Here is a 13,830-nt window from a genome sequence, read left to right as displayed (position 1 = left end):
CACATCAACATAAATATATAATGATCACATATAAAAACACATATAGAAAATTATGTTCAAACATTAACATGTATGGCCAAAGATCATATGGTGCCATAAGGGCATTTTGTTTTATTAAAATACTTCATGAGTACTAATGCTAAAGTACTAACAAATATTGAACTCTAATTAATGATATGCCTGGGGAGGTACTTAGGGGTTAAGGGTACTGATCTCTGTAACTTCCTTTGAAATGCACTATAAAAAATAAATCGAATTGATGGAAATTGGAGGAATTGGCAGATGGACAGGGGATAAATATAGCAAAATGTTTATAGTTATTATAAATCTGGGTGGAGGTATTATATGGGTGTTCAATCTACAATTCTTTTACTTGTTTTATATAAAAATTTTCATAATAAAATGTTGGGGGAAGCTAGATAAAAAACAGCAAAGTAAATTGAAAGTAAGTAGGAAAAAGAAAATAAAAGTAAAAGAAATCAATAAAACAGAAAAATGGTAGAGAAAATTAACAAAGCTAAAACTTCTATGAAAAGATCAACAAACTTGAAATAAATTTCAGTTTGTACTACTACATGAGATTGGACAGTTTTCATTACTGTAATGAGGCTACTCTTGAAAGGAACAGTTCCCAGAAGATTTTTATTATCTCAGAATGACCAGTGAACTTATGGGACCAGCCAGAGGTTTCATCCAGGAGACAGAGGGAAAAATATAGTTCCTGAAATAGATTCAAGTATGGAGAAACAGGGAAGAAATTCAAGTTGCTTTCTGCTGCATTCTGCTTCCAACCCTGGGAGTTTGGAGAGCTGTCTAGGAGTGAGTCCATGTGCGCCTGTCTTTCCATCCCATCCTGCTTGCATGCTCATTGCTGTCTCCTATTTCCTTGCAATTCCTCTCAGCAGATATTTCAAGTAGTGGATCTTAACCAAAGATGGGCATCAGAACCCTCTGGAGTGTCACTCAAAATGCACATAACCAGGCCTACCCTAGGCTTTCTGAAACAATTTCTACAGTGGGGCCTACTCATGAGTATTCTGACAGATCCACAGGTAACTATGTAATACATCTCTGGTTAACAACCACTACATTAAATTAAAGAAAACTTTTTTATGGATAATAACAACAATAAAAACAGTGATAACATTTGTTGAGTGTTTCCTTTATGCCAGGCACCCTTTTAGGTGCTTTACATGGATCAACTCATTAATTTCTGAAAATCATTCAGTTCTATCATTAGCCCCACAACAGGTAGAGAGGCCAACCAATGTGTACACAGTGATAGCTAGTGAGGAAAGTGGCCAGAATTCCAGTCCAGGCTATGTGGCTCCACAGTCCATGCTCTTAGCCACTTGTATGTGGATGAATAACAAAGCTCCTTCCTCTGCCCAGGTCCAAATTAATCAGTGCAATATTTATTGAATGTCTTCCACCAGTCCCACACTGGAACAAGTCAGAACAAGATGTAGGTTCTTATGTCTAGGGGTTGTGTTCGAGCTAAAGAAATAAGCCACTAGCAATTAGCTATATTTTTTTTAAAGTTACCATATGAAATGCATAGCTATATTATTTAAAGTTACAAATATAACCAATAAAGGAACTAAAAATAAGCATATAACAAACTTGTGAAGAGCTGGGGAGTGGAAGGCCAAAGTGTGAGGGAAATCCTCACTTTTCATAGAGGGAAGATAAAACTGAAAACCCATAAAATGCAGATATAAAGGTATTCCCTAAACCTATGGAGGTGCTCACCAGAACCAAAAAGAGAAATCTTTAGAAGAAGCTGCCCTTGGGGGGTGTGATTGGGAATGCACCTAAGATTACTTTTTAGCCTATACTGTTCTGCACTCTTAGACTGAATATATAAATGTCTGTACTTTAATATAATAGTTTTTCTTATGAGGGAATTGGGACTCAGGAGGGTAGACTGTGCCTGAATTTGCTTTTCCCCCCTTCTAGGATAGCACTGAAATGAGAACAAGACACATAGTCATTACAATTCCAGGCATCACTGGAAGAAAGGAAGCATACCATCAGCACACCAGAAATCCTGATGAATCTCTAAGCAGCAGATATGGAATCACACTGAGCAACAAAGAGGTTATCATCACCCAAAACTGGAGGAAGCTACAGAATGGTGGGAGCCACAAATGCCAGCACAGGGAGGATCTCTGAGAGCAGGTGTGTGTGCTGAGGAGTGGGTTCTGGAGGAAGCCATCTGAGATGTCCTTGGGGCCAGCACCTGACTACAGCTGATGCTCTGAAATTAATCTCTAATGAGCAGTGATTCTCAAGCTTTACTGTGTCTATGGGGTCCCTGGGGAGCTTGTTGAAATGCACATTCTCCTTCAGAAAATCTAGAGTGGGGCCTCAGATTCTGATTTTCTACTTAGTGCCCCAACAATGCCCAGGCTGCTGGTTCATGGATCACCCTCTGAAGAGTAACAGCATTCTAAACAGGCTTCTTTGCCATGGGCCAGTGAAGGGGGTACTATGAAGGGGAGAGAAAGAGCAGACCAGTGTATCAGAAGAGTTTCTGGATCCTTGTAGGCAGCCCACAGGAAAAATAGACACGGAAAAAGCAGCTCTATGCAGGACTAAAATATGATTCACTGACGTATTTCACCTTGGGAGTAATGTCCTCTCAAGTGTGTTTATTTTTTGAATAAGTAAAGAGATAATAACAAAAACAAGAGTTGAGTGGGAAGGATGTATTGAAAAATGGAGGAATCTGATAACAAGTAGTATGAAGTCAGATTTGTAACAGTCTGAGAAGAAATAAGTAGAGAAAACAGAAAATGGTGTGAGGTTTACAGCGTTAACCACAAAGTGAGAGCAGGCAAGAACGTGGTGGGTACCTGGCTGGATAAAGGTCACTGGCAAAGCTTTGGTGTCCATACTGACTCCCAAAAAAAAAAAAAAACAAAAAAAACAGGTATGATAATCTACCTTAGGCTAAAAAACAAAAACAACAAACAAACAAACAAACAAAAATCCAAATTTCAGCCTGAAAGGGCCCACAGTATGCCCAATAAAGAGGAAATGCTGACATCTATTAATACATCTACTATGGTGAAAATACAAAAGGCCAAGAAGGTGGGAGAATAAGTCTTAAAAGCTTCCAGAAAGGTGGTGGGAGAGGAAGGAGAAGAGGCTTCGCACTTCTCACTAACAAGCCAGGAGGCTGGAAGGTACAAATGGGATCTCAGAACAAGAGTGGCCACAATCCATGTGAACGCCAAGCAAAGAAGGCAGAGACTGTAACCGGCGGCCAGGCAGAGGCCTCATTTGGACATGACAACAGTTCCGCTCATCAGAGCCTAGGCATGTCCACAAGTCCGGGGCTCTCAGAAGGGCTCCTGAGCGCATCCCAGAGGCCAAGCTGTCACCAACCAACCTGGTCTCCTTTCCCCGGCCTGACTCACCTGGCCTGTCCTCACCTGCACAGGTCCGTACCGGGGTCCCTCCATCTGCCATCCAGGACTCTTCTCCTGGTCCCAACCTGAAGATCACATCTGGCTTTGCAACTAGATACCCTGTTCAGGGGACATGACAAAGGACTTCGTTATTAATGCTGAGGAATTCCAGAACCTAGGCCCACCCCTGCAGACTGAAGGTGGCATGGCCTCGGTGATGGCCCCATGCACACAGCTATCTGCCCCTCAGTACAGAACATTCACATAGCAAGCAAGGGCACCAATATGCTCTCCAGAGTCCAACGGGGACTACGAATACTCCACAGTGGGCTGTAACCCAAACTCACTGAGGGTGGTAACCCACACTCATTGTTCCTAGGCCCCGGAGCTTGGAGCAGCTGAGAAAGAAACACAGTACTGGGGGCATTCCGCATCACCCTGTGGCGCGGTCCCTCACCCACGGACACCAGGTGGCTGTAGTTCTCAAGCATGACATCCCTGTAGAGGTTCTTCTGGGCAGAGTCCAGTTGCTGCCACTCCTCCAGGGTGAAGTCCACAAACACGTCCTTGAAGGTCAATGATTCCTGTAATGGCACATTCCTCTTTAGCATGCCAGGACCAGCCTGGGGCACCGGGACATGGCACCTCACGCACATGGAGGGCTTACTCTGTGCCCTCTAGGAGAAACTTGACAGATGAAGAGTGTGAGGCGCACAGAGCCTAACTAACTAGCCCAGGTCACACAGCCAGGAATGAGGGAGTCGAATCCATGTGGTCTGGCTCCCGCATCCACACTGGCCTTTTTTGGTTTTGAGACTGAGTCTTGCTCTGTCACCCAGGCTGGAGTGCAGTAGCGTAATCTCGGCTCACTGCAACCTCTGCCTCCCGGGTTCAAGCAATTCTCCTGCCTCAGCCTCCAGAGTAGCTGGGACTACAGGAGCCCACTACCATGCCCGGCTAATTTTTGTATTTTTAGTACAGACGGGGTTTCACCATGTTGGCCAGGCTGGTCTCGAACCCCTGACCTTGTGATCTGCCCGCCTTGGCCTCCCAAAGTGCTGGGATTACAGGCGTGAGCCATCGTGCCCGGCCTGGCCTTTCTTATATAATTGTTCCTATGCCAGTCACTAGGCAGTTTGGCATAGTATATTACATAGAGTATCTATATGACTAAAATCATTTTGAACTTTATAGGAGAAACAGATAGGGTATGAGAACTATCTCACCCTGGAAATTCATTCATTCAACACATGTTTACTGAATAGAGGCCAGGCTAGTAAGTCCTGTGAAGTAAAGACGGATACACAACCACACCTCTTGAACTCAAGGAGCTTCAGTTTAGTGGAGGGAGAAAAGCGACACTTAGACACTCATAGATGAAACCGAGGCAGCGAGGAAGCCTGCCTCACAGGGACAGTGACAGATGTAGGACAGGGTCCGGGTGGTCCACAAAGGAGGAAGTCAGTCCTGCCTGGGGCTGACAGAGCAGGCTTTGCAGGGGACACAGAGCTACAACAAACAGTTCTAAACAGAGCTAATCAATCATGACAAACCGTTCTAACCTTCCCTCATCAATCATGAAACAAAGAACAGGAAGCCAGAGGTCTGTGGCCCAGGCAGCTGACTGAGGCAAAAGGGGAAAGGTCTGTGCTTGGCCTTGTCACCACCAAACAAGAACTCACTTCTACAAGGGCCCCAATTCCTCGCAAAGACTAATAACCCACCTGTTTCTGCTCCAGATCCCATCCTGTCACACCCACACTTGGTGGCCTTCAATTCAAGCCACTCGTTGCACCCGTAAGGCCCAAATCAGCCACAGTGGCACTAGTTTACCCAGCTGTGCAGGAGAGGGGACAGGAAAGCCAGCCTGCCAGAGGGCGGTGACAGGCAGGTTTCTCCAGCAGGAGGGCTTCTCAGAGCAATCCAGGAGCTGTTAGCCCAAACTGCCCCTCCCTCGTGATAGCTCCGGTGCCAGGGAACAAAACCACACTGCTGAGTGCTAGGATGATGTTGCTTGGAAGCTCTAACCTGTTCCATAGACCAGTATCTCTTGTAATGGTCCCAGTGGCATGGCTTCCAGGGTCCCAGCAAAAGATGTGCCCAGTTACATATCACTGAGTGACAATGTGCTCAGAAAACCCCAATCCATGGCTTCCTACCAGCCAGTCATAGTTTACTCAGTCCTCCAGTCCAGATGCAGTTTGTTTACCAATCCAGAGTCATTTTTATCTGGAGTAATGTCACCTGGTTTGATATTGTGAAATATATATTTGGTTTTTGTCCTGTCTCCTGGCAAAAGCTCCTGCAACCCTTGGAATAGACTCTGAAGTAATCAAAGTGTCTTTTATATGCTAATGAGATGACTGGTGGCTGGCTGCCCCTAGGTAGCTTCCGGATGGGAGCTGGTCACCAGAAAACCAGACAGGATTAGAGGGTTGGGAATTTCATCTCCATCCTCAAAACTCCTGGGAGGGGAGAGAAGATGAAGGCTGAGTTGATTACCAAGGGCCAATGATGATCATGCCTCTGTGATGAAGCCTCCATAAAAACCCCACTGTGGCTGGGTGTGGTGGTTGGCTCCTGTGATCCCAGCACTATGGGTGGCTGAGGAGGGAGGATCACTTGAGGCCAGGAGGTTGGGCCTGCAGTGAGCCAAGATTGCACCACTGTTCTCCAGCCTGGGGGACAGAGCAAGATCTTGTTTCTCAAAAACAACCACCACCACCACCAAAGGACTGGGTGGGTTCAGATAGCTTCCACACAGCTGAACACTTGGTGGTTCCGGATGGTAGTGAGTACAGAGAGGGCATGAAAGGTCCGTGGACCTTCCCACATCCCTTGCCCTATGTATCTCTTCCATCTGGCGGTTCATCTGTATCCTCTGTAATATCCCCCTGCTTTTTTTTTTTTTGAGACAGAGTTTTGCTCTTGTTGCCCAGGCTGGAGTGCAATGACGCGATCTTGGCTCACTGCAACCTCTGCCTCCTGGGTTCAAGTGATTCTCCTGCCTCAGCCTCTTGAGTAGCTGGGATTACAGGCATGTACCACCACACCCGGCTAATTTTGTATTTGTAGTAGAGACGGGGTTTCTCCATGTTGGTCAGGCTGGTCTCAAACTCCCGACCTCAGGTGATCCGCCCGCCTTGGCCTCCCAAAGTGCTGGGATTACAGGCACGAGCCACCGCACTTGGCCTGTAATATCCTTTATAACAACTAGGGGAAACTCAGGGAAACTGAAACTCACTCTGGCAAATTAATCAATCTTCAGGAGGGGTTCATGGGAACCCCCAATTTGTGGCCCATCAGTCAGATGTATAGGTGACACCCTACTTGTGACTAACATCTCAAGTTGGCGCAGTCTTGTGGGACTAAGCCCTCAACCTGTGGGAGCTGATGCTAACTCCAGGTAGACGGTGTCAGAATGGAATTGACTTAAGAGCACACCCAGCTGGTGTCTAGGGAGAACCGCTTGGTATGTGGGGAACAGCCTGGGGCCTGGGATTACATCTGGTGTCGGAAGTGTTGTGTCAAGTGAGAGTAGACAGTAGGAAAAACTTGGGTTTCCTTCCTTATCTCTCAGACCCAGTAAAACAGCCGTCATTCCATTGTGAGGCTTCCAGTAACACAGAGCTAAACATGACAATGATAATGAGAGTTAATAACCATTAACAGATCCTAGAAGTACAGTGTCAGAGATTACTTCATAATAAAAGTATCTTAAATCTCTGCAGAAAAGATGTCATTAGAAAAATCTGGCTAGGCATTTATGGAGGGAAGAAACTCCATAAAGTAAATTACTCATCTCACTCTGAGCCCCCAAGTAAATTACAGATGGATTAGAGATTTAAATATATACAAGATAACCATAAAAGTGATAGAGAAGTTAAAAGTTTTGATAGTTTTGTGGTGGCTGATAGCCTTTCTAAGCAATCCCCATATTCAGAAAATACATAGCTACAGAGTGATAAACTTGACTACCTAGACATTAGAAATTTCTTTCTTTCTTTTCTTTTCTTTTTCTTTCTTTCTTTTTTTTTTTGACAGAGTCTCGCTCTGTTGTCTGTTGCCAAGGCTGGAGTGCTTGGCACTATCTTGGCTCACTGTAACCTCTGCCCCCCAGGTTCAAGCAATTCTCCTGCTTCAGCCTCCCAAGTAGCTGGGATTACAGGCATGCACCACCATGCCCGGCTAATTTTTTGTATGTTTAGTAGAGACAGGGTTTCACCATGTTGGCCAGGCTGGTCTCGAACTCCTGACCTCAGGTGATCCACCCGCCTTGGCCGCCCAAAATGCTGGGATTACAGATGTGAGTCACCATGCCCGGCTGCTCCTACTATGCTTTTCTGGACTTTGATTTTTTTCACTTAGACAAAATTATCCCAGACATTCTTACATATCAGTCAATTTTTATCATGACAGTTCCAGAGTATGGATGTGGCAATTTAACTACTCTCTGGTCCTCCTCGTCCACGTGAAGTTTGTTTACCAATCAGGGGTCATTTTTATCATAAGCAATGCCACCTGGTAGTATAGCTGTCATTCTACCATTACTGGATTCTCAGGAACATGGGACGCTTAGGGCTTTCTCCTTCTACTTTTTGCTAGTATGAATAGAACTGCCTTGGAAATCTTTGTGGACATATAAATATTTCACTAGGATGGAGTCCTATCAATGCAACTGCTGATTAAAATAAGAAAAAGATCTTTAATAAGTACAGCCAAATTACCTGTCAACCAGCCAGTACTCTCATCCACAGTGACTCTTACCTATCTGTTCAAAGTTTACCACTCTTACAGATAAATGACAGCATGTATGTGAGTTTTAGTGAGGATTATAATCTTTTTGTATGTTTCGAGGCCACTAATATTTCTGTTGCTATGAGTCTTCATTCTGTTGGGTTGTCTTGTCTTATTGATATATTAAAGCTCTAGGGTAAAATTCTAGAAAGGGCATTACTGTGTTAAGGGTATCTGCAATGTAAATGTTGATATATGTAAATCAACTGTTCTACCACAAAATGCCATATACAGTTTATAACTTCTTTGGTGTTTTTTCTACATACTTGACTGTACTAACTGTTATCAACCTTTTTAATGTTTAAGAATATGAAGTATGATACATGGTATACTATTCTACATACATTTCATATTCTTTCAGCTATATATTAGGTGTGATCTTCAATGATTTGTTAGAATTTTAGTGTATAAAAGAAGGTAGATCATTGTTATGTATACTTCAAATATTTTTCTCACTTTGATATGGATGTTTGATAATTTTTAAGATTTTCATTGTGCTTAGAAATTTCTAATGTCGGGGCCAGGTGTGGTGGCTCATGCCTGTAATCCCAGCACTTTGAAAGGCCAAGGTAGGTGGATCACTTGAGGTCAGGAGTTCGACACCAGACTGGCCAACATGGTGAAACGTCGTCTCTACTAAAAATACAAAAATTAGCTGGGCATGGTGGCATATGCCTGTAATCCCAGCTACTCAGGAGGCTGAGCAGGAGAATCGCTTGCACCTGGGAGGTGGAGGTCGCGGTGAGCCGATTGTGCCACTGCACTCCAGCCTGGGCGACAGAGCAAGACTCCATCTCAAAAAAAAACAAACAAAAAACAAAAACCCCAAAACAGAAAAGCATAGTAGGAGCATATTTTCATTAAAAACAACCTATACAAAATGTCGTGGTTTTGTATATATATAAAACAAAAAAAATTCTGAAAGGCAAACAGTAGAAGGGCTGAAACTGGGTTCATTTGTTGGAATGCAACAGAAAGGGCGGAATGAAAATCAGCCCTGTTTTCCTGGCTTAAAAACTGGGGACAGTAAACATCTTTGCAAATGGCATCACACTTTTTTCTCAGAAATTGCTTGCCTTATCTTTTTGTCTATGTGTCCACCACATTTTGTGTCTTCTTTCATCCTTTTTCATTTTCTATATATGAATCCTTTGCATATCATATGCATTGCATATATTTTCTCTCAGCTTCAAATATGTCTTTTGACTCTACGGGTTTTAACATTTTAATACAGTTTAATCTGACAATCTTTCTCGTTATGGTTTCTAGGTTTCCCATCTTCATTACAAATGTTTCTTCTGATTTCCCATCGTGCTGAAGTGGGTGGCATGGCAAAGAAGGATAACACCGGAGTTTGACAAGGAGGTAGCATTTGGAATTCTCTGCTTTATCAGTACTTACAGGATCTGGGACACACAAGACTTTGAAATACGTTGTCACCAAAAATGGAAAAATGCACCACAGAGGGACAACAAAAGCTTCCCACAAGAGTCCTACCAAAATACCTGGGATTCAGTAATCACTCAATGAACATAAACTCCACTTACTGCCATGCTCAGGGAATGGGTTATTAAGCAACGCATTCTGTTAAAAGTGGCTAAAACCACCAAAAGCTGGGTTTTTTCTCAGCGCAGTAAGAAAGATGACTTACTTCACAAGTTGAATACTGGATTCCAACTCAACTCATTACATACCATCCTGTAACAGGAAGTCCTGTTTCAAGAGGATGTGGAGCTCACTGAGCTACTTGATTCCAGTATCCTGTCTGCAGGGCAATCGCAACAACAGGAAAGTGGATACCTTGCAACACTTTGCTCCCTGGCAACCCCTAATATTTGGGATGTCTCAATGCTATTTGCCTTCATTAGTTTGCTCGTTATGCTTCCCATTTGGCGGACTGTATCTTCCTGGCCAAGAGCTTTGAGAGTATGGAGGACAGCCGAACTACAAGTGACCTGAAAAAAATACAATGTTCATTTGGAAGATATGGCAGCAAATAGCTGAGCTATTACTAACCTTGTAAGAAAAGCTTTATGTCTCATTCAAGAAACTGAAGTGATTTCCAGAGGATTTATACTTTTGCTTGACAGGGTCAGTGCTTTATCCCATTTAATAAGTGGAATAATTTATTAAATGATTAATAATTATTAAACTTATAATTAATAAATCATATAATTCATAAATATTTATAAATTATATAATTTAAAAATATATTGAATTATTATTGTTGCATGATTAATAATAATAAATGATTATTTATCCCATTTAATAAAGCTAGACAGCATCCTACTCAGTACCTCATCAGTCTCTGGAAAGCTGTCTTCAGAACTTCCAAGCAGCAAGGCTATCTATCCTATGGATGCTAAAAAACTACCCCCTAAACTCTGAAAGTGACAATGTAACCAGCTATATCTGTGTCATGCCTTTTAAGGAGCTAGGCCTTGGACTTAGTGAAGAGTAGATTTCAGAAGAGGAAGCACCTAACTTTACAGATGACTTCAGCCTCCCTACATTGAAGGTTTTGTTCCAACTCTGGGTGGCAGAGTTCAGAATTCTTCAGACGGTTAGCCTTATTACTTTCTATAGCCAGTTCATCTCCTGGGCCTTTACTTAACTTCAGCACTTTTGCCCATCATATCTTATCTGATTTGACTCAAGGTCTACCTCATGCTTACTATGCCTGTTTGAAAGAGCTTAAGTGCAACTCTGAATTCTATCAGTACTTTGAAACTCAGCATTTTCAAACACATCAGTCAGTACCAGTGTTTATCCAAAACTCAACAGAAGTCAAAAGAACTGAATGACGTTCACACAGCAGTGTGCAACTTGCAGCTCCATGTGAAAGCATTACTAAATAAGGTAATAATTCTCAAAGATACATTTGAAAAGCTTATTTGTATGAAAGAAACACAAGAACAGTGTCAGAGGCTTATCAAATCCTAGAACAGAAATTAAAGTTGATTCAGCCCCATGTTTAAACAAGCAACAATTGCTGGGAAGAGGCCATTTCTCAGGTGGACAAACTGCTATGAAGAAATACAGATTAAAAAAAGGCAAGCCTCAGGTAGTGTGTGACAACCCACACTGTACAGTGGTACCTTTGATGCAGCCTACTCTACACACTGCAGACAAAGATCCACTCCCTGAGAAGGATGAATAGGACTTAAAGCTTATGTAGGTGATACAGATATTGACAGTGATTGCAGAAAGGATGATTTTTATTACTTGTCTCAAGAAGACAAAGAAAGACAGAAGCATAAGCATGAAGAATCCAAGAGGGTGCTCCAAGAATTAAAATCTGTGCTGGGATTTAAAGCTTCAGAGGCAGAAAGGCACAAGTGGTTGTAACCTCTACTTAGTGATCATGCTGTGTTGAAATCCTTGTCTCCTGTAAACCCAGTGGAACCCACAAGTAATTCAGAACCATCAGCGAATTCAGATACAGGAAAAGTCAGTAAAAATGATACTGAAAAGGAAAATAGTAAACACTCCACAAGTGACAATGAAATAAGTAGGACTGAGTATTTATGTGAACTCTCTAGAGCAGGGGTGTCCAATCTTTTGGCTTCCCTGGGCCACACTGGAAGAACTGTCTTGGGCCACACATAAAATACACTAACAATAATGACAGCTGATAAGCTTAAAGAAAAAAAAAAACTGCAACAAAATCTCATAGTTTTTTTGTTGTTTTTTGTTTGTTTTTTGTTTTTGTTTTTTTGAGACAGAGTCTCGCTCTATCGCCCAGGCTGGAGTACAGTGGCATGATCTTGGCTCACTGCAACCTCTGCCTCCCAGATTCAAGCAAATTCTCCTGCCTCAGCCTCCTGAGTAGCTGGTATTACAGGCACGCACCACCATGCTTCGCTAATTTTTGTATTTTTAGTAGAGACAGGGTTTCGCCATGTTGGTCAGGCTGGTCTCAAACTCCTGAACTTGCGATCCGCCTGCCTCGGCCTCCCAAAGTGCTGGGATTACAGGCATGAGCCACCACATCCAGCCAAAAATCTTGTAACGTTTTAAGAAAGTTTACAATTGTGTTGGGCTGCATGCAAAGCTGTCCTGGGCTGCATGTGGCCTGGGGCCGTGGGTTGGACAAGCTTGCTCTAGAGGGTAAAAATAAAGACAATTCTGCAAATGAAGTCTTCCTCCAAGGAGCAGAAGAGAGAATGCGTTACCAATGTGAAGGTGAAGATAAATCTCAAGCAGATGGAGGCATTCTGGCCACTACTCTCCCAGGGAGTCCTTACAGACTTCCATTAAGCAGAGGCTGGCATGGCTACAGCTGTCACTGGATTTTACCTTCACCGATGGCCTTGCTGTAGAGGTGGCTGTTAGATCTCTCTCCTTTACCATCATGCAGGAAGAGAATTTTGGTGATGAGGAGGAAGAACAAATGAGGTAGAAGAAAAGTAAGAACCAAGATTCACATGAAGTGATTTTAGGTTGTTTCTTTTGTGAAAGTGTTTAGCTTCAAGACTGGAGAGGGAATATGAGTGTACATCTACTATATATAAAGTTAAGATGTAAATTTACAGGAATAACCCTGGTTTGAGTAACTGATCTGAAATTAGTAGTTCCCTGTAAATGGCAGATCTTTCAGAAAAAAAAAAAAAAAAAGAGAAAGGTAAGGGCTGCATTGAATAAACTGTGGTTTTATTTGTGGTATAACTGATCAATCTTGGAAATAAGTATTTTTAATAAGAAAGGAATGATCATTTCTTGCCAGAATTTGCTACCATAAGGTGATATGGATAATTCTGTTACAAGAACATTAACATTTAGTATGACTCTTTTTTACTGTATTCTTGCAGTTAATAACTACAGCTATTATGTTAATACCAAGTTGTTTATATTTTATTTTTGTTTATACTAGTCTTAAAACAAAGATCCAGGGTCTGAATAAAAAAAAATTAATTCATACAATTGATACATGCTGGGGCTTGGAACTAAGAAGTAGTTTCAAAAGCACTTGGGTTATGACATTTCTTATGTTTCCTTATTTATGTGTGTACTTAGTAGTGAATTTTAAGATGTCCCAATGATCATTAAAAGAAAAACACTGTACCATTAAAAAAAAGTTTCTTGCACTAAGCAAGGTTATGCCAATATCCTCTTACATTTTCACCTAATTTTTCAAATATATATTTAGGTATTTGATCAATCTGGAATTCACTTTTATATGATGTAGAAGAGTTTAACTTTCTGGGCAAAGGATATGAACAGACACTTCTCAAAAGAAGACATTCATACAGCCAACAGACACATGAAAAAACGCTCATCATCACTCGCCATCAGAGAAATGCAAATCAAAACCACAATGAGATACCATCTCACACCAGTTAGAATGGCAATCATTAAAAAATCAGGAAACAACAGGTGCTGGAGAGGATGTGGAGAAATAGGAACACTTTTACACCATTGGTGGGAGTGTAAACTAGTTCAACCATTGTGGAAAACAGTGTGGCGATTCCTCAAGGATCTAGAACTAGAAATACCATTTGACCCAGCCATCCCATTACTGGGATTATACCCAAAGGATTATAAGTCATGCTACTATAAAGACACATGCACACGTATGTTTATTGCGGCACTATTCACAATAGCAAAGACTTGGAAT

General features: G+C 42.2%; 1 protein-coding gene and 1 pseudogene across 10 annotated transcripts in view; one reads left to right on the top strand and one right to left on the bottom strand.

Annotated features, from left to right (window-relative positions):
- KRBOX4 (KRAB box domain containing 4) overlaps positions 1–13,830 on the bottom strand; it is a 29,055-nt gene that overhangs the window by 8,394 nt on the left and 6,831 nt on the right. For 5 of the 10 annotated variants that reach the window (XM_011938673.1, XM_011938678.1, XM_011938679.1 and 2 more), the window contains exons 4-5: positions 3,874–4,000; positions 3,426–3,536 (exon numbers count right to left, since the gene is read on the bottom strand). In XM_011938673.1, coding sequence (XP_011794063.1) covers positions 3,426–3,536; positions 3,874–4,000 — 238 coding nt within the window. The remainder of the gene's footprint in view (positions 1–3,425; positions 3,537–3,873; positions 4,001–13,830) is intronic. The other 5 variants (XM_011938675.1, XM_011938682.1, XM_011938677.1 and 2 more) reach the window with 1 other exon arrangement.
- On the top strand, positions 8,226–12,681 carry LOC105509490 (annotated as a pseudogene).

Source organism: Colobus angolensis, unplaced genomic scaffold (assembly GCF_000951035.1).
Source record: "Colobus angolensis palliatus isolate OR3802 unplaced genomic scaffold, Cang.pa_1.0 Scaffold176, whole genome shotgun sequence".
Classification (NCBI taxonomy): Eukaryota; Metazoa; Chordata; class Mammalia; order Primates; family Cercopithecidae; genus Colobus; species Colobus angolensis.
This window is presented reverse-complemented; position numbering and strand designations above follow the sequence as displayed.